Genomic DNA, 20,898 nt, shown 5'->3' on the forward strand with positions numbered 1-20,898 from the left:
AAAGAAAGTATCCCATGATCAAATAAGGTCAGGGAGGGGCGCCTGGGTGGCTTAGTCGGTTAAGCGTCCAACTTTCGCTTGGGTCATGATCTCGCGGTTCGTGGGTTCGAGCCCCGAGTCGGGCTCTGTGCTGACTGCCAGCTCAGAGCCTGGAGGCTGTTTCAGTCTGTGACTCCCTCTCTCTGACCCTCCCCTGCTCACGCTGTCTCTCTCTCTCCTAGAAATAAATAAAAATATTTTTTAAAAATATTAAAAAAAAAAAAATAAGGTCAGGGAGACTACCTACACATCCCCTTCTTGGAGTGGACAAGGCTCTGAAAAGTCCCGTATGGAAAGTCCATTAAACATGTTGAACCAAGCACTTCCTCATCTGCCCCTCTTGCAGCAAGCCCGTTAACATCCCATGAATGAGCTAGGGAGTGACCTTGGAAATGCTGACCCGGCCTTTCTAGCGCTGATGTTTTAACTTCTGTGGCTTCCAAAATGTGGGCCCCTTGCTGATGTTTGGTCGGTGCTTCCTGGGAGCTGCTGGGCAAGAACCAAGTGAGGGCCTGCTCCTGGCAGCGGCCAGAGAGGGTAGGAGAGAGCGGAGATGTCTCCCCGTGTCTCGAGGCACAACAGGCCCCACTTAAAGAGAGCTGTGTTCTCTCTGTTAATTCTTCCCATCATCCTTCAGGGTAGATGTTTCTTATTTTCCATATTTTCCTCTATTTACTTTTAGTTTATATTCCTAGAAGATGCATTTTTCATCTTCATATAAGCAAAAAAATAAGTAAAGAAGAAGAAGAGAAAGAAGGGAAAAAGAAACAGTTACCATCCATCCATAGAAAGCCTCTGTTAGTTTCGCTGTCTGTCCTCTGGAATTTCTCCCCACATGTTTAGAAATACCCTCTTTTAAAATGTGGATTATACTGTACAGACCATGTTTTTTTTGTTTGTTTGTTTTAAGTAAACTCTACACCCAACATGGGCTCAAACTCACCCCAAGATCAAGAGTTGCATGCTCTACCGACTGAGCCAGCCAGGCGCCCCTATACTGGGATTTTTTTGCTCAATCACCTTCTTTCCAAAACAAAAAAGGAATTATAGTGCAACTTTTACTTTTTTTAATATAGCACATCATGAACATCCTCCCAGGCCTATACATATGGCTACAGCAGATACTATTTTTTGGATTGTTAAACCAGAGACCTAATGATCAGAGACAGAAGTAATTTGGCCCAGGAGTGCCTGGGTGGCTCAGTCAGTTGAGCATCCAACTTTAGCTCAGGTCATGATCTCACAGCTTGTGAGTTCGAGCCCTGCATTGTGCTCTGTGCTGACAGCTCGGAGCCTGGAGCCTGTTTTGGATTCTGTGTCTCCCTCTTTCTCTCTGCCCCTCCCCTGCTTGCGGCTCTCTCTCTCAAAAATAAATAAAGAATTAAAAAAAGGAATTAACTTGGGCCAGGTGACAGAGCTAGTACACAGAGTGTGGGATGCCCCAGAGACTTGTCATGAATGACAAGCTAGCCGCCTGTGATTTGGTGGTTGGGGTGGGGAAGCTGCAGGGTCTGAAACAGTTCATGCTGCAGATGGGCTTAAAGGTTGGGTGGTCCAACTGTGGCTCCAAGCAGAGAAGTTACTTTCCCAAAGTTTCTCAGCAAATAGTAGGGCTCCCTCCCCTCCCAGCATCTAGTCTGGGCACAATCCTGTGAAGCCACAGGCCTCTTCTAGGAGCATCGAGCTGCCAATTCTTGGGCCCTGGGAATGTTTGCCCCCAAGTTCTCTGAAAAGTGATCCTCATCTATAAATAAGCCAGGCTCACATGTCCCAGCACATTGTGTAGGGGGAATAAAGAAATGTCTAAAACAGCTACTTGATTGTGCCCAAGGTATGTATTTTTACACATGCCCAGATATAGTACATGTACAAATATGCTATTCATAAACTCGGCCCAGGGTGTGAAGGAGACCGTATGCCTTGGTGGAGGGTGTGCGCATGTGCAGTTAAGCAACACATTCTGTCAAGGTGTATGTGCATATGTTTGGAACTGATGGTGAAAACTAGACCCTGAGGCAATTCCCTGGTACTTACAATAATTTCTAATGATAGGGGATCAGTTTCCTTCCACGGGAACCAGTAGTCAATGAGGGCAATGTTTCCCAAATCCCAACCTCCCCTTATAATTTTGTCCATCCCTACACCATTTATTCAGTCGTGTACTTAATACAGTTCTTTAAATCAACCCTCTTTTGTAACTTTAACATGAATTGAAAAGGAGCGTTATTTCCCTGCAGTAAAAAGGAAAATCAGCAACACTCAAAATAAATAGAAGGTAGCCATAAAAATAAATACATAACCACTGGAATAAAAAATGTGTGTCTGTGTCTGGATCCACATGAAATCATTTTGTCTTCACCACTCACTCACACTTAAAAAAACATGGCACTGCCTGGGTGGCTCTGTCAGTTAAGCATCCAATTTCAGCTCAAGTCATGATCTCGCAGTTCACAAGTTCGAGCCCTGTGTTGGGCTCTGTGCTGAGAGCTCAGAGCCTGGAGCCTGCCTCAGATTCTGTGTGTGTGTATGTATGTGTGGGTCTCTCTCTCACTGCCCCTTCCCTGCTCACGCTCTGTCTCTCTCTCTCTTTCTCTCAAAAATAAATAAGCATTTAAATAAATAAATAAATTTTTAAAAACATGGCACTAATGGACCTTAATTCCACAGGCTCCCTACCTCAGTCTTCTGCCCTGCCCATCTCCCAGTGCCCAGGGTGCCTATCAACCTCAAGCAGTCCTTGGCCAGTGTCCCTTTTCTCTAGGTGGATCTCTGCAGGGCTCAGAGTCGGGGCTCCTTGGCCCTTATGAAATTCAGAGCAGCTGTGTCATTTCTACTGTGTTCTTGTTGTTAAGTAATCTCTACACCCAACATGGGGCTCCAGCTCATGACCCAGAGATCAAGAGTCCCATGCTCTACTGACTAAGCCAGACAGGCGCCCCTCTACTGTATTTTTATTTTTATTTTTATTTTTTTTATTGTTTTTATTTATTTCTAGGAGAGATAGAGAGAGACAGCGTGAGCAGGGGAGGGTCAGAGAGAGAGGGAGTCACAGACTGAAACAGCCTCCAGGCTCTGAGCTGGCAGTCAGCACAGAGCCCAACGCGGGGCTCGAACCCACGAACCGCGAGATCATGACCTAAGCGAAAGTCAGACGCTTAACCGACTAAGCCACCCAGGCACCCCTCATAGATAATATTTCTAATGTGAGCTCATAACACATTTGGGTCAGGGTTGTGAAGGAGGCAGGACAAAATTATTTAACCCATTTTTCAGATGAGAAACCTGAGGCCCAGACGTATGACATCACATGGTAAAGTCACATATGCTGGAGCCAGTCCTCCCGACTGTGACACAGCAACTTCTGCGTTAGAACAGGGAGTTCTAGAACAAAGTGTACAAGGACGTGTGCTTTTCCCAATTTACATTTTTTAAAGTTTAATACTTTCAAACTAATAAATATTCAACATTTTTATTTTGAATTTTTAAATGTTTATTTATTTTAGAGAAAGAGAGAGCATGAGTAGGGAAGGGACAGAGAGAGAGGGAGACACAGAATCTGAAGCAGACTCCAGGCTCTGAGCTGTCAGCACAGGGCCCGATGTGGAGCCCGAACCCATGAACCTTGAGATCATGACCTGAGCTGAAGTCGGACGGACGTGTAACCAACTGAGCTACCCAAGTGCGCCCCCCCCCCGCCCCTGCTGAAAATTTTCTAAAAAACACAATGAATAAGAATTCCCAGTAATCACACTGCCAGAGAAAAATCTCCCTGGATGATGTAAGCTTTACCATCCTTGACTTTTTCTGAGCATATCCTAACATATCATTTATCTGTTTTCCAAAAATAGAACTGCTTCATAAACACGGTTTTGTGACATTTCCCCCCCACTAACCAAAATATCTTGCATATCCTTCCAAGGACAGAAAAGGATTTTAACAAAACAGAAAAGATTTTAGATGAACACTAAAAGTGGTTTTATCCAGCTTCTGTTGGCTGCAGTGACAGCACCACATGTGAGGAAAGGTATCCCTCCCTCCCTCCCTCCCTTCCTTCCTTCCCATACATAATTAAGGAAATGTTACTTGTCAAAGGAGGTATTAGCTCTTGGGTACCTGGAGCATAATTTCCGTGGAAAGCCTAGGGAACTTTGGGGGTAGGAAATGTGGGCTGGTCTGGCAGGAACCCTACAGGCAAGGTCAGCTGGCTAGAGTGAAGGAGGAGAGGAGTCTTGGAGGCAGAGTATATTAAGTGGAGGAAACCTGGATGGGGTTGGAGGTCTTGTTTCCCAGATGGGTTCTGCTCATCCTTCCCCGCTAGTCCTTTCCCATCAAATTTTCCTGGTCCAGGATTTTACCTCCGACCACCCTTTGCCTCCATGTCTCTTCTCTCCTGCTGGCCCCAGCACTGACATGGACAGCTGCTGGAGCTGAGGGTAACGTACTGGGGCAGAGGTGGGTTTGCCCCCATGGGGTGAGGGAGGGAGTAAAGCAGGTTTATGTTTTTTCTCTAAGTCTTTGGGCCATAGTAGGGGTCTAGGCCTGCGGCCAGAATTTTCTCCCAATACCCTTGAGCCAGTCCCCCTCTCCTGTGTTTAGATTTTTCCATAGCCCCTTTCCCCATAAGCCAAGGGAGCATCATCAAGCACACTACTCCCCCACTCCCTCTCTAACCTTGGCCCAGCCCGCATCCGGGGACCAGCACCATTTGCTCTATGGAGAAACTAGGACTCTCAACCTTGAGCTGATCCTGCAAGGATCACAGTGGGAGGATTCAGGAAGACTCACTCCCCAGCTCCTTGGGCCAGAGCCCACTCTGCCTACCAGCCCTCCAGGCCCATGGACACTGCCTTGGCCAGACTGTGCTGTCTCTCAAGCAAGGTCTCTAGGCCTTCCTAACCTGAGTGGCTTTATAAGCCTCTAACCAAGAGGGCAGAGAACACCCCCTTTACCCATCCTACCCCTTGTAAGTAATGTATGTATTGACTGGGGCTTGCTGGGGACCTTGTCCCTTCCACGGCTATTCTCAGCCATTTAATGGCTGGTGAGACAGGAAGGTGGGAAGAATGTGGGATTTGGCAGCAGAAGACCTGGGTTCAAGTTTTAACTGTGCTCCAGCTGTAAGACCCTGAGAAAATAGTCTGCTGCCTCTGAGCTTTAGTTTTGTCACCAGGAAAATGGAGGTTGCGATGCCCTCTATCTCTTGATTGTTTTGAGGCTCAGATGACACTGTATGAATAAAATGGATTTTTGCCGGGGAGGGAGGAGGTAATCCAGGCAGGGGATAAACAAATTGACACTCTATAGAAGGCTGTGTAATATAACATAAGTCTTCTACAGTCAGCTCCCAGGATCCCAGAGCCCCTCCCCAGAGAAAACACCATTACCAAGGACCTTCAGTGCAAGCATATAAGTGGGCGTTTCCCCACACACTGTTCTGCACCAGACAGTTTGGAGATTGTCCTGTTTCAGCACACATGGAGCAACCTCCTTTTTTTTTTTTTTTTTTTAAATGTATTCTCTTTTTTTTTTAACGTTTACTTATTTTTGAAAGAGAGAGAATCAGGAGGGGAAAGGCAGAGAGAGAGAGGGGAACAGAGGATCTGGAGGAGGCTCAGAGCTGCCAGCAGAGAGCCGGTCACGGGGCTTGAACTCACAAACCGTGAGGTCATGACCTGAGCTGAAGTCAGATGCTTAACTGACTGAGCTGCCCAGGTGTTCTGAGCTGCTGAGCTGCTTCCTTTTTAACAGCTGCCTAGCATTCCATTGTATGAATGTACTCAAACTGATTCAACTAGTTACCACCTTACAGATGGACACTCGGATTGTTTCCAGTCTTCTGGCATCGTAGTAACAGTGCTGGAGGGAGTATCTTTAAACACGTCTTTGTGAACATGTATGAGAATATCTGTGGGGTAGAGTCCTTGAAGTGGCGTTGCTGGGTCAAAAGGCAAGTGTGGGGTTGATTTTAAGATCTTATCAGCTTGCCCTTGAAGGAAGGTGTATCCACTGGCATGGCCATCGATACAGGAGTGTCTTCCCTTCATTCCCTCATCCACATAGGGTGTTAGTAAACACCCAGAGTGACCTTTGCCAACCTTAAAGGTGAAAATGGTTTCTTACAACTTTAATTTGCATTTTTAAAAATAAGACTGGCTTGAAAGTGAGATGTAGTTCAGGCTGGAGAGGGAGGTGAGCCCAGGACAGCTCCCTGCAGAGCTCCTACCCACCTCATAGGTGCCCTCTCCCCCTTCCCAAGGCTCATCACTCTTCCCAACGGGGTCCTCCAGATCCTGGACATTCAGGAGAGTGACACAGGCTCCTACCGCTGCGTGGCCACCAACTCAGTCCGCCAGCGCTTCAGCCAGGAGGCCCTACTCAGTGTGGCCCGCAGAGGTAAGGGGGCAGGCTGGGTGGGGAAAGCTGGGGGTTTCTGGCATCAGCCACTTCAGAGCCGGGAGGTACCTCGTGAGGTCCAAGCTCTGCCTTCACATAGGTGACAGTGTATCAGTCCCACTGGGCATGTGTGGAGCACCACCCCGCAAGTCAGGGACAGGACTGGAGCTGGAGTCCAGGGCTGTTTCCCTGCAGAGGCTCTGTGTTCCCTTGGGTTGAGTGGGACATCCCGGGCTGGGCACAGAGGTGGGGAGGGGAGGCATCTGAAGGGGGTGTCAGTGCTCTGAAGCCCTGGTCCCTGCCCTTCTGTGTCTCTTGAGAACTCTGGGCATTAGGGGATTGGCCCCTTGCTGTGGTCTGGTGCTCCTACCTTCTCAATTTCTCTGGAAAACTCCTGTCCCAGGGTGACGCAGTAGGAAGGGCACAGGCTTTGGGGTCGGAAAGACCTGGTTTGAATCCTGGCCCCTCTACTTGACAACTGTGTGACCTTGGGCTGTTATCAAATGTCTAGCTCAGGGAGGCTGTGAGAATGGCTGAGATAAGAGTGGAAAGCGCCTGGCCACCTAGCAGGTGCGCAACAGATCTTAAGTTCAGGCCTCTCCCAAGGGTCTCTCACTTGCCTCCCTTTGCCATGGCATCTGCCCTGAACCCTACACTTCTGCACATCTCTTCCCATCCCCCCATCCCCAATCCCCCCCACCTCTACTCTTCTGGCCTTTTGGTGGCTTAGTTGGTAAGCATCTGAGTCTGGTTCCCTCTCTCTCCTGCACTCAGCGTCTCTGCCTCCGCCTGTTGGACAAAGCAGGTATTCACCATGTCAACACAGGGGGCCAGGGTCACAGTGAGAACTCGGCAGAGGATCCATTCTCCGTGAGCTGTCCAACCGGCGGAAACTCAGACTCTTACCTTTCCCACAGGGGAGCCCAAAGCCCTTTGAAGAAAGGACTTGCCTAAGGTCACACAGTGCGTTAATGGCAGTGCTGGAACCAGAAACTATGACTGTTGACTCCAGCTCCAGGTTCCAAGTCTTCCCATGACCCTGATGGTCCTCTGCCTGGAGGATGGGTTCGGTCTGGCAAGAAAGAATGGGGGTGGTATGCCCGAGGCCAGGTTATTCCTCTCCCGGCGCCAAGAGAAAGAGCTCTGGGGAGCTATGCGGCTGCTTTCCCCATCTGTCAGGTGAAACCCTGCTATATTCCCTGCCCCACCTGCCTCACAGGTGATTCTGAGCATCAGGCAAGGTACTGCCTGTACAGACACCCAGTAGTGAGGCTGCTTGCTGGCCTGCCCTCTCCCCCAGGGTCTCTGGCGTCCGCCAGGGGGCAGGATGTGGTCATCGTGGCAGCTCCCGAGAACACCACGGTGGTTTCTGGCCAGAGCGTGGTGATGGAATGCGTGGCCTCAGCTGACCCCACCCCTTTCGTGTCCTGGGTCCGACAGGGTAAGTGGAGAGAGAGGATTCAAGGGCATGGGAAAAGAGGGTGTGGCATCTCATGTGTCCTCAAGTTGGGAAGCTATAAGGGTGACCACTCCATAGTTATCTTCCTTTGGTGTTGTGGCAACTCCTCTTCCAGGGCTGAGTATGGGGCTGGGGAAAACCTGGACAAACTGAATCATCAGACTGTGTAGTGTATTTCCTTTATGAAGACTCTGGTTCTGCCGCTCATGAAACCGTTAACTGAGAACCTATTTAGAGTGGTCTCCACAGTACTGAAGGGGAATGTGTGGAAACTAGAAGGGTGCCGCACAGCCATGGAGTCAAGTGAAACCAGGCCCCCACTGCTGGTCTGCAAAGCTGCGCCTCGGTCCACGGCTGCTGCCGTGTGTGCTTGGCTTTACACTGGGCACAGTGAATAAAAAAATCAGATGAGACAGACAGGGACCCTGTCTTCTGAACTCATCATTGTCTGGGGAAGGGTGATAAAACACACATCCATACAGAGAGGTTTGCCAGTATCGGGCAGCAAGTGATAAGTGCCGGGTGGGACTGCGTTGCTCTCAGGGTAATGAGGATGCCGGCCGAACATCACCTTGCGCTCTGCCAAGCGCTCAACCAACTCTCCTGCCAGAGCCCGGAATAGCTCATTGAAGGGGATAGGGGTGAAGGCTATTATTCCCAGTGGACAGATGGGGAAGCTGAGGCTCAGAGAGCCAAGACCCAAACTTTAGAGCCTGTTGTCTTTCTGGTACCACTTCCTACAGTCCTGAATGGAAGAAAAACAAGGATTATTTTTGTTTCCATTGTCAATGAGAAGTGACTTGTCTCAAATTGATAGCAGAAGTAAGTCTTTAAACCCTGCCCTCTTTACCTTTCTTCCCTGACTCAGTCTACTACCCTACACTGGCTCCTTTACATAAGTTTGTATCTCACATTGAAAAAAGTATATAAATGAGGTTCCTGGGTGGCTTAGTCAGTTAAGTGTCTGACTCTTCATTTCAGTTCAGGTCATGATCTCATGGTCGTGAGATTGAGCCCCATGTTGTGTGAAGCCTGCTTAAGATTTTCTCTCTCCCTCTCTTTCTGCCCCTCCCCTGAGAGTGTGTGCTCTCTCTAAAAAGAAAGGAAAGGAAGGAAGGGAGGGAGTGAGGGAGAAAGGAAGAAAGAAGGAGTATGTAATGAATACATAGGGTTTAAGGAAAAATAATAAACTGAACAAGTATGTATCCACTCCCCCAAGGGCACCTGGGTGGCTCAGTCGGTTGAGCGTCCCCAACTTCAGCTCAGGTCATGATCTCACAGTTCATGAGTTCGTGTCCCATGTCGGACTTACTGCTGTCAGACTGTCAGCACAGAGCCTGCTCCAGATCCTCTGTCACCGTCTCTCTCTCACTGCCCCACTTACGCTCTCCCAAAAATAAATAAATATTAAAAAATAAATAAATAAGAAATAAAAAGTATACATTTCCCCCCACCAAGCTAATGAGAAGCAACAGTGCTGTTATCTTTGGACCTCCCCAACCCACACACCTCACTGGACTTGTGATAGTTACTTAGGTATTGAGATCCTGGGGCCAGTAGGACCCTCATACTATTATTGGGATAAGCCTGTGGTATTGCCCAAAAATTCTAAAATAGCAGTATTTCTCAAATCTTGACCTTGCATCAGGATGACCCAGGGAGCTTATTAAAACTGCAGACTTCCTCCCTTTGTGCCTGGACAGTTGTGACCCAACAATCTTAATGTTTAACAACTGCCCTAGTCCTTGCTACTGAAAGTGTGGTCTTTGGATCTCCCACCTGCACCTAGTTAGAAGTGCAGAGTCTGGGGCTTGCCCTAGGCCTCTGCATCTTAACAAAGTCCCCTGAGATTCTGTGATTCGAGTGCACAGTGAGGATTGAAAATTGCTGTCCCAGAGAACCCTGATACCTATGGTCCTGGGAGCTCCCTTATAGAAAGTCAGCTAATAGCACTCATGGACAGAGACTGGGAAGAGAAAGGGTGGAAAAGGACTTACTTCCTGACGCTGGTCACCACACCATTCCTTTCCTAGACACTTAATCCACAAAGTCAGGGAAGGGACATGGCTTTTTGTTTTGTTTTGTTTTCTTCTGATTACAAAAGTACGTGTTCATTGTAGAAAACTAGGGAAAAGCAGAAACAGAAGACATTTCTCTTTGAGAGATTAAAACTGTTAACATACAAGTTTATTTTCTTCTACGCACATGTACATTTTTTCCTAAAATTGGAAGTAATTCTAAGTCTTTCAGTCAACAGCATATTGTAAGCATTTTTCCATCTGTAAAACTTTTTCAAACAGTAATTTTATTTTATTTTTTAAGGCTCCATGCTCAACATGGGGCTTGAACTCATGACCCTGGGATCCAAGAGTCAGATGCTCTACTGACTGAGGCAGCCAGGTGCCCCTCAAACAGTAATTGTAATTACTATATTCCATCATTTGAATAAAGCCATACTACAATTTTGCCAGTTCCTACTGTTGAATTTTTAAGTCCTTTGTAGTTACCCACTATGAGAGTTAACACTACAGCGATCAGCCCCGTTCACATCTCCCCAGGACAGCTGCCCACAAATGGGATCTCTGGGTCAAAGTCAAAGTGGAGCCCCCATCAACATTTACCCTTTCCCTGGCATTGCAGCTTACCCTTTGTAAAAACTTTCCTAATTTGGGACTCCTGGGTAATTCAGTAGGTTAAGCATCTGACTTCAGCTCAGGTCATGATCTCGCACTCTGAGTTTGAGCACTGTGTCAGGCTCTGTACTGACAGCTCAGAGCCTGGAGCCTGCTTTGGATTCTGTGTCTCCCTCTCTCTCTCTCTGTCCCTCCCCTGCTTGCACTCTCTGTCTCTCTCTCAAAAAACAAACAAACAAACAAACATTAGAAATCTTTTTTAAACGTTTCTAATTTGATAGGTGAAAATTAACATCTGTGTTTTGATGTGCATTTCTTTGATTATGTAAAGTTGAACACTTTTTTTGTATTTCTTGGCCATTTGCACTTCTCCAGATTTTCTGTTCATGTTCCTAAAGCACAGGCTTCTTTTCTTTTCTTTTTTAAAAAGTTTATTTATTTCTTTGAGAAGTGGGGGCAGAAAGAGAGAGAGAGAGAACGAATCCCAAGCAGGCTCTGCACTGACTCACTGTCAGCACATCTGATACGGGGTTTGAAGTCAGAAACCTGTGACATCATGACCTGAGCCAAAATAAGAGTTGGTAGCTTAACCAACTGAGCCACCCAGGTGCCCCCAGGCTTTTAGAATGGTTCTCATTTCACGTCAACATAAAAGTCTTGTGTATATTCAAATCTTTGGCTCTGGTCAGACATTTTCAGCGATATCTTCATCATAATATTGGGACACCATACAGGACGAGTGTGTTCTTCTTGAGAGGAATGAGCTAAATAATAATGGTAACGGTAATAACTGCCTAGTGTGCTGAGCACCTGTTAGGTGCCGGCACTGTGCCAGGCCTCCTCCCAAACCTTAGGGGCTCCCTAGGTTATCTGTCTTCCCCCATTTTATGGACAGAGACACTAGGGCTCACAGAGGGCCACTCCTCTAGCAAGGGGCGGGGGGGGGGGGGACCGAAATTCAAGTAAGGGACTGCTGTGTTCCCTTAGCGCAGTGTCAAGGGGCCCCCGGGTGCAGGGAGGAGATGGAGGTGCCCCGCCCACCGCTCTTCCTCTTCTCCCTCAGACGGGAAGCCCATCTCCACGGATGTCATCGTCCTGGGCCGCACCAACTTACTGATCAGCAGCGCGCAGCCCCGGCACTCGGGCGTCTACGTCTGCCGCGCTAACAAGCCCCGCACGCGCGACTTCGCCACGGCCGCCGCCGAGCTCCGCGTGCTGGGTGAGGCGGGGCGGAGCACCCGGTGGTAGCGGCCCCGGGGTGCGGGTGGGCGGCCGGATTGGGCCGGGTCCACTAGGCGTGGGGTGGGGAAGACGAGGAGGGGGGATGGGTGAGCGGGCGTGTTAGAGGGACAGTGGGGCGATCCTGGACGGTGGAAAGGGGCCAGAGCTAGGGGGACGGCGCTCAGGGGAGGGGTCCTTCGTTAGGGTGGGTATTGCAGGGGACAGCTGGAGGAGGGGAAGAGCGGGAAAGAGACTGGAGGAAGGGGTGGGGGAAGCTGAGGCAGGGAGAGAAGGAGAGGGGTGGTTAGGGCATGGCTTGGGTGATTGGTGGGGTAGCGAAGGGTGGTCTGGGTGGGACCTAGTTGATGGGGGAAGGGGTAGGACTGAGGGTTAGGGGAGATGGTGGAGTCGTCTGGGTGGCACGAAAAACTGGGGGGCGGGGTTGCTCAGGGCTGAGATCACTGTGGCGAGGGGTAAGTCTCCGCGGTGTGGGAGACACGGGAAGGAGGGGAGAAGGACGTTACGGTACCTGAGGGAGCGGGGTGAGGCCCAGGAGGAGCTAGGGTACTCAGGGGAGGCGCTGGAGGCCCGGGGACAATTGGGAGCAACGAGGAGTAGGCCGGCGTGGGGCTCGGGTAAGCCGGGGAGGAGCAGGGGTAGAGCGGCGCCGCACGCGAGTATCTGGGCGGCGGGGTGACTCGGGGAGAGTCTGGAGCCAGTGGAGGGCGCGCGGGAGCCGGCCGGGGTACCCGGGGAGGCGGCGGGTCTCCTCGCTGCCGGAGCGCGCGGTCAGCGACCCCCTCCCCGCCCCCAGCGGCCCCTGCCATCTCGCAGGCGCCCGAGGCGCTATCGCGGACGCGGGCGAGCACTGCGCGCTTCGTGTGTCGCGCCGCCGGGGAGCCCAGGCCCGCGCTGCGCTGGCTGCACGACGGGGCGCCGCTGCGGCCCAACGGGCGCGTCAAGGTGCAGGGCGGCGGCGGCAGCCTGGTCATCACTCAGATCGGCCTGCAGGACGCCGGCTACTACCAGTGCGTGGCGGAGAACAGCGCAGGTACCGCGTGCGCCGCCGCGCCGCTGGCGGTGGTGGTGCGCGAAGGGCTGCCCAGCGCCCCCACGCGGGTCACGGCCACGCCGCTGAGCAGCTCCGCCGTGCTCGTGGCCTGGGAGCGGCCCGAGCTGCACAGCGAGCAGATCATCGGCTTCTCTCTCCACTACCAGAAGGCACGAGGTAAGTCCGCTGGGGACCCACGTGGGAGCGCCCTGAGGGGGGCACAGGTTAGACGACGGATGGTGTGTCGTGTTGGTAACTTTGGGGATAGGATGGGATGGGGTGGGAGCCCGCGAGAGAGACAGATAAGGACTAGGCAGTAGTCTTCAATGTTGTGCTGGAAAGGTCAAAGTGTGCAGCACATTTCCCGCTCACCCACGGTCTGTTATGATAGGGGAGGAAGAGGATGCTTTTCCTCCCAGGGAAAATGCCTTGGCACTCCAGGAGCCAGTCTATTATAACTGCAGCAGGAGTCACTTCAATTAGACACCAGAAGGAACTTGCTAACTGGCGGTGGAATTAACACAGTGGGACTAGAAGCCAGGGAAGTCTGCTCCAGGGCTCAGATTATCTGATGATTTAGTTATAGGCTATTCCAGAGGCTAGGACAATATGAAGGATCCCTAGAGAACCTCCACCTGGCAGGCCTCTGGCGGTGGTTCTGTGACAGACCCTTTGTCCCCTGTGTCACTGCCCCAGGCATGGACAACGTGGAATACCAGTTTGCAGTGAACAATGACACCACAGAGTTGCAGGTTCGGGACCTGGAACCCAACACCGATTATGAGTTCTACGTGGTGGCCTACTCCCAGCTGGGGGCCAGCCGCACCTCTACCCCAGCACTGGTCCACACACTGGATGATGGTAGGGCCTCTAAACCTGCAGCGGGCCCCTTAGGTTCCAGAGAATTCCCTGGGGATGGTAGTTCGGCTTCTCTTTACTAGTGTATGCCAAGGCACTTTTACCTGCCTCATGTCATCTTTTGTGCCCTGTAAGGGGGTGGGTAAGGGTTCTTCCCAATTTACAGTTTAGGAAACCGAGGCCCAGAAAATGAGAGTGACTTGCCCAAGGTCAGTAGTACAGCTGGGACTTGAGGACAGGTCTTGATTCCCTATGTCATATGGCCCTTCTCAATATCCATGTACCATCCAGTCAGGCAGGGGCCAGTGACATGAACCCATTGGATGTGGAAGATTTTGTGCCCCAAACCTTTTTCTGGCTTTGGGGTGGGAAGGATGTCCCCTTATCTCCAGTTTGGGGCTCCCCTGAGAGGCTCCCTTTCCTCCCTCAGATCCTGGGCCTACTTCTGACTTGCTGTGTGACCTGGGCAAGTCTCTGATCGCTCCTGGGCCTCACCTTCCACGTCGGTGGAGCAGAGCTCATGCTGATGTTCTTCTGTCTCAGTCCCCAGTGCAGCGCCCCAGCTCTCCCTGTCCAGCCCCAACCCCTTGGACATCAGGGTGGCGTGGCTGCCCCTGCCTCCCAGCCTGAGCAATGGGCAGGTGGTGAAGTACAAGATAGAGTACGGTTTGGGAAAGGAAGGTAAGTGGGGGCAGGGTGAGGGCTCCACCTAGCTGGGAATGATTGATGGATAGCGCTGGCCAGAACAGCTGAGGACCTGAGCAGAGGTGGGGGGCGGAGTCTGAGGAAATTAAGCAGAGAGGTGGAGTAGGGAAATATGAACCTGGACAAGAGGAATGTGGGCCTCGTGTAGGGAAAGGTAAAGAGGCAAAGCTCAAGACAGAGGGAGGCCTGGATTCTAGCCCCACCTCCTCTATAGTTATAGTGGGTAATGCTGTTAAGTCCCTGCCTCAGTTTCCTGATCTGTGAAAAGAGGGAGGTAGCCTAGGTAATCCCTGGGATCCCTTCCAGCTCAAAAAGCAGATGAGGGAGCAGGAGGTGGAGGGCGTGCTGTGGGATTGGGGAAACAGAGCATTGGGGAGAGCATGGTGGGGCAGATGTAGGTGATCGAGGGGAGATGGTATAGTTAGGAGAAGGCCAGTGGCTGGGGGCCCGAGAGAGTGAGGAAGGAGGGAAGCCTGAGGAAGGGGGCTTGGGGTGTCCTCAGGGCTCCAGAAAGCAGGCGGTGCCTGATGGCCTTCAGAGACGACCCCTGCTGCCCGCGCCCTAGGGTGTGTGTGAAGGGATGGTCACAGACAGCTCATGGGGAAGTGGGGAGCGCATTCTGTGGTTCTCTCCACTCTGAGCTGAGGCTGATGGCCTGTGTCAGCCTGGGCTGGAGTCTCAGGAGTTAGCTCTGGAGCTGTGACTGAGGGGTCAGTGCTGAGAGGGCCTCAGGCTCCCATGGGCACCGAGGGACCAGGATCTGGGGCGGAATAGTTGGTATAGGGCAGTTTAGGGGTCCTGGTCCTCAGGTGGCCACCCAGCAGCCATGTTTCCTGTCCCAGCAGATCAGGTTTTCTCCACCGAGGTGCCTGGGAATGAAACACAGTTTACGCTGAGTTCACTGCAGCCCAACAAAGTGTATCGAGTACGGATTTCGGCTGGCACAGGGGCTGGCTATGGGACCCCCTCCCAGTGGATGCAGCACAGGACGCCCAGTATGCACAACCAGAGCCACGGTATGGGGTCTGAGGGGAGAGGAAGGACCACGTGTGTGACTTTGTGGGTGTATGTGTGCCCTTAGAACCCAGGCTCAACCACCCTCTGCATCAGAGACCTTCCATGGCCCGCCCTGCTTGAGGGGTAAGGGAGGCCATGTCTAGAGGCGAAGGGCTGGCCTTTACAGACAAACCTGGGCTCCAGTGTCCCTTCTATCTGCGTGACCTTGGACAAGCCATTCACAACTCTGAGGCTTCATTTATTACCAAAGGTGGCCTGAGGATTAATAATGCATTATAAACCAGCACATAATGAGAACTTGTTAAATAGTAGTTGCTTCCATTGATTGTGATTGTTGGTTTTGTCTAGAGGCCCAATAATACAGTGGTTAAGTGCAGACAGAACATGACACATATACTCTGTGTGACCTTGGGCAAGTCATTTCACTTCCTCAGTTTTCTAATCTGTAAAATGGAGACAGTAGTATTTTTGTTATTTTATAGGGTTGTGAGGATAAAGTTAAAACACGTGTACAAAGGGCTCAGAACAGTGAGTGAAGCCCCACTCTTAGGCTCCAAGTAGGCTCCCCACACCAGTGTCTCCTTCCCTTCTTCCCGACCTCAGCGACCCCTGTGACCCCCTTGCCTGTCAGTACCCATGCATGCATTCCTTGGGAGGAATTATGGAGCCCTACGCTGTGCCAGGTACTATCAGCACCTCTTCGCAAGTGCTCAGGAGACACGCCTGCACTCTCAGCACCCTGGGTGTGTAGAATAGTGAGTTAACCTCTAGACTGAGCCCAGGCCTGTCACTAGGGTGGCTGAGTGTCCACGCATTGCAAGGAGGCTGGCAAGGCTCTCACCCAGTGCTGGCTGCCTGCTTTGGGCTTCCTCCTACCTGTCCCCCTCTCCCACCCCTGGCTTCTTTCTCCTCACTCCCCGTCTCTCACCCCTTCTCCCCATCCTGCTCCTCTGCCCCCAGTCCCTTTTGCCCCTGCAGAGTTGAAGGTACGGGCAAGGATGGAGTCCCTGGTCGTGTCGTGGCTGCCTCCCCCTCACCCTGCCCAGATCTCTGGCTACAAACTGTACTGGAGGGAGGTGGGGGCCGAGGAGGAGGAGGCCGATGGTGAGAGTCCCCCAGGGGGCCGCGGAGACCAGGCTTGGGATGTGGGACCTGTCCGGCTCAAGAAGAAAGTGAAGCAGTATGAGCTGACCCAGCTAGGTGAGGAGGGCTGGGGAGGGAGGGAGATGGACCTAGCCTCCGTTGGGAATGGCACAAGCTGGGCATGGGAGTTGGGAATGGAGCGCTCTCTGGGGAGGAAGGAGCGGCCTCAGAGGTCCCTCTAGCCAGTGACCCCCATGACCTTTCCCAGCCCCTGGCCGGCTGTACGAGGTGAAACTTGTGGCATTCAACAAACATGAGGATGGCTACGCAGCAGTGTGGAAGGGCAAGACAGAAAAGGCTCCCACACCAGGTGAGGGAGCTGGGGAAGAAGAGGGAGGAGGGCTCTGTCGAAGGGTGTGTGTGCCTCTTCCTTTCCCTTCCCTCTGGGCCAGCCTCGGTGGCCAGGCCATCTGGTAGCCTCAGCTACCCCCAGACCCATGATGTCAGCCTCAGAGGTCCTCTGCTAGCCCCAGACAGCCTCTGTCGCAGAGAGCAGCTTCAGGTGGTGCACGGTCTTTCAGGCCTGCTACCATAGTTTCATAATTTCATTATCCATGAGCAGTGCTAATTTGGAAGGTTTGGACAGAGAGTAACCCCAGGTTTAATCGGTTACTCCTGACCCTGTTTGACCTTTAAACATGTTTTAAGACACATCCACCTACATCACACTGTCTGTCAGATTATTCCTCCACTCTAGGCAGGGAGAGTGTCCTTATGTGGCCTATCAGGAAACTGAGGCTCCAAGAGGTAAAGGGACTTTACCCAAGGTTGCACAGAGCCTAGACTAGAACCAGGACTCTTGGCTGCCCGACAGAAGTCTCTCCACTGTAGTGCGCTGCCTCATGGCTTTGTGTGGGCCACCCTGGGTACCATCATGAACCCCCTCACCCCTAACTTCCCAGGCTGATTTTTAACCATGTGGTTTTGTCAAAGGAGCCCTCAACCAGGAGCCAAAAGACCTGAGTTCTAATTCCAGTTTGTTCATTCAGCAAATATTTCACTGAGTGTCTACTGCCCTGTTCTGGAAATTTAGTGATGAACCATACAGATAAGGTACCTGCTGTCATGGAGTTTATTTTATTTTATTACTTATGTAATGAACACATCATACTCTAGTACTCATTCTATATGTCTTAGTTCAGGCTGCTGTAACGAAAATACCACGGACTGAGTGGCTTAAACAACCATTTATTTCTCACAGTTCTGGAGGCAGTCCAAGGTCAAGGTGCCAGTAGAGTCCGTGTCTGATGGGAGTCTACTTTCTGGTTTACAGACCATAGGCCATGCTCCCACTGCATCCTCACATGGCAGAAAGGGGGCTGGAGGGCTCTGGGGGGTTCTTCTGCAAGGAGGGTTAGGGGCTGAAAGTCTGTGTCCCCCCCCCCTCGGTCCCCGCAATTCATACATTGAAACTCTGTCCTCCAACATGAGGTCCTAGGAGGTAAATAGGATTAGATGAGGCCACGAGGATGGGGCCCTTATGAATAGGATTGATGCCCTTACAAATGTCACAAGAGAGTTCGCTTTTTCTCTTTGCTATCGTCCATAGCCTCATACAAGGAGAAGTCAGCAGTCTGTAACCCACAAGTGGGCTCTTACCAGAACTTGAGCATGCGGGCATCCTGATCTCAGACTCCAGCTTCCAGAACTGTGGGAAATTCCCACAGTTGCTTATAAGCCACTCAGTCTGCAGTACTTTGTTATGTGGCCTGAACGGACAAAGATAGGCACTAATGCCTCACTAATTCATGAGGGCTCCAACCGTGCATTCAAATTTCAACGTATGAATTTAGCAAGAGGCACAGACATTCAGTTTGTAACAATATGCAGGACGCCTTTCTATATACTTAACAAACATTAACTGATTTAATTCTCATAACAATGCTGTGAGCTAAGTACTATTATCAGCCCCACTGACAGAATAGGGAATGGAAGCAGAGAGAGGTTAACTAACTTTTCCCAGGTCACATGGCAGAGCTAGAATTGGAACTAGGGTCACCGAGCTCTAGAATTTGTGCTTTTAATTGCCACGATTTGCTGCCTCTCTATATACAGCCTGCTATATTTATGAGGTGGGCCAAAATTACTTCTTAAGTTCTTGGGAGCCTCAGTTTCCTCATCTGTGAAGTGGGAATGATACTACTCAACTCAGGATCAGAAGAGATAGGGTGAAAATAATTGCCTTGGGAATTGCAAACCACTGCCCGTATTTTGGGATGAGTGTCCTACCTCCTTGCCCTACACTCTGTTTTCACCTTCCAGACTTGCCCATCCAGAGGGGACCACCCTTGCCCCCCGCCCACGTCCATGCAGAATCAAACAGCTCCACATCCATTTGGCTTCGGTGGAAAAAGCCAGACTTCACCACAGTCAAGATTGTCAACTACACCGTGCGCTTCAGCCCCTGGGGGCTCAGGAATGCCTCCCTGGTCACCTATTATACCAGGTGGGAAGGCCAGCCAATGCTGTGAGCGGGGAGGAAGGCAGCAACTGGTGATGAAGCGGGGGGAGGGAACCCCAGGGATTCAGGAACCTTTCATGGCTCACCTTTTGCACTGGGGTACACTGAAGGTCTGATGCCCTGATGGTGACAGGTGGGAAAGGGGAGTCCTGCTCTCCCATCACCTTGCACAGAGCCTCGTACTCAACGCCAGAGAATATAATGCAGGACAGACCCATTTCTTTACCCTCAGAGGCCTCCTGACTTGATGGGGAGGAGACAGCCCAGATGCGGTGCTGAGAGGGCCCCTGGTCCGATGGGGAGGCACTGCTCTGAAGAACTGTTGGTTTGACAGAGGAAAAATTGCATAAAAATAGAATAGAAAACACAATAAAGCAAGTAAAATAGGTAGGATGAAAGTAGAAAAACATAATAGTTATGTACGGCTGCAGCTAAATGACAATTAAGTCAAGGAAAAGATGCATCAGAGATGGTTCCTTGGGTGCTCAATGACTTGGATCAATCCAGGAAGGTTTCCTGGAGCAGGGGACCTAGTTTGGAGATTGGACAGAATACCTTGGGGGCAGCGTACATCCGGACCTCTCTGTAGGGCCCTTGGGTGGTGTCAGTGGCCCCCGTGCCAGAGAGTAGATTCCCTGCCCAGGGTAGGGCCTGGGACTGGGCTGGGCTCCGCTCGGGGAGTGGAGTTAGAGGGGCCTGCCCTGCTAGGAGGGTGTGCCTCAAGTACCAGTCACATTTCTTGCCTCAACAGCTCTGGAGAAGACATCCTCATTGGTGGGCTGAAGCCATTCACCAAATACGAGTTTGCAGTACAGTCCCATGGTGTGGACATGGACGGGCCTTTCGGCTCCGTGGTAGAGCGCTCCACCCTGCCTGACCGTGAGTGGCCCCCTTGCCAGCAGTCCATCTTTTACCCCTCCCTCCTTCTTGCCCGACGGCGCTCTTTTTTGATATGTCCCTTGGAACCCCATTTCTGTCTGTCATTGACTTCACAGTTGTGTAGGCCAGTCCTCTGCTGGTCTTAACGATTTACTCATAGACATAATAGGATTTAGAGGAGTGGCTTCTTTTATGTGACTGCCAAGACCTCACTGAGCTGGTGAATAGAGGCCAGGTCCAGAGAGGCAGGTGTCGTGGATTCTGCATTTGGGTCCCCAACCTACCCCTGCACACAAGAAGCCTTGGGCAGGTCCCTTCCCCCTTGGGCCTCTGTTTCCCCATCTGGAACAAGAAAGGATGGGGCCATTCAGTGTCAAGTCTGTGACTCTGGAACCTCTAGAAATGGCATTCCAAGACAGATGGATTTTTGTTCTCATAGCAGAGGCTCTTCAGTTCTATCAGCCCTAACACTGTTCACCTTCCCATAGACAGAAGGCCTTTGTCCCAGGATCTGAAATAGAAAGACGTTTGGGGGGCGGGAGTGAAAGCCCTGCATGCTCATGAATTTGCTCTTTAAAAGCCCTCCTTACAAATTGTTTCTTACCTCCCTATGACTTCAGTTATTGTGGTCTTAAACTGCATAGGGAGTTAAGGGGGCCCCGTCGTTTTCTCAGAGGAGACTTTATGACATGGGCTTCCCAGCACAGCTGGCCGTGCTACAGACGGGGTGTCTTCTCCTTTTGCAGATGGGCAGAGGGGGTGAGCTGAGAGTCAAAGAGGGTTCTGGCAGCCTGCCATGCTGTGACTGTCTTATGCCTTAGAGCCCTGGGTCCCCATGTCACCCTCTGCCGGGCCTTGAAGGCCTGAAACCCCAAATCTTTGACCCTTTCCAACTCCTTCTCACCCTTCCTCATTCACCCCCACCCCCCAGGGTCAGCTTCTTCTCTAAAAACAGAACAAAAGCCTTTCAAGGTTGTATGTCTCACACTGGGCTTCCTGTGACCCTTAGGACCTGTGTCAGGGACAGACACAGACAAAG

The 20,898-nt window shown here is 51.2% G+C and overlaps 1 protein-coding gene across 1 annotated transcript in view; it reads left to right on the top strand.

Annotated features, from left to right (window-relative positions):
• The window catches only part of IGDCC4 (immunoglobulin superfamily DCC subclass member 4), a 39,871-nt gene that overhangs the window by 11,721 nt on the left and 7,252 nt on the right, over positions 1-20,898 (top strand). The window contains exons 4-14 of the mRNA XM_039220353.1: positions 6,296-6,432; positions 7,733-7,873; positions 11,588-11,743; positions 12,560-12,973; positions 13,493-13,657; positions 14,198-14,335; positions 15,205-15,375; positions 16,337-16,576; positions 16,728-16,829; positions 18,782-18,965; positions 19,732-19,859. Coding sequence (XP_039076284.1) covers positions 6,296-6,432; positions 7,733-7,873; positions 11,588-11,743; positions 12,560-12,973; positions 13,493-13,657; positions 14,198-14,335; positions 15,205-15,375; positions 16,337-16,576; positions 16,728-16,829; positions 18,782-18,965; positions 19,732-19,859 — 1,976 coding nt within the window. The remainder of the gene's footprint in view (positions 1-6,295; positions 6,433-7,732; positions 7,874-11,587; positions 11,744-12,559; positions 12,974-13,492; positions 13,658-14,197; positions 14,336-15,204; positions 15,376-16,336; positions 16,577-16,727; positions 16,830-18,781; positions 18,966-19,731; positions 19,860-20,898) is intronic.

Source organism: Hyaena hyaena, unplaced genomic scaffold (genome assembly GCF_003009895.1).
Source record: "Hyaena hyaena isolate Hyena2069 unplaced genomic scaffold, ASM300989v1 scaffold_15, whole genome shotgun sequence".
Lineage (NCBI taxonomy): Eukaryota > Metazoa > Chordata > Mammalia > Carnivora > Hyaenidae > Hyaena > Hyaena hyaena.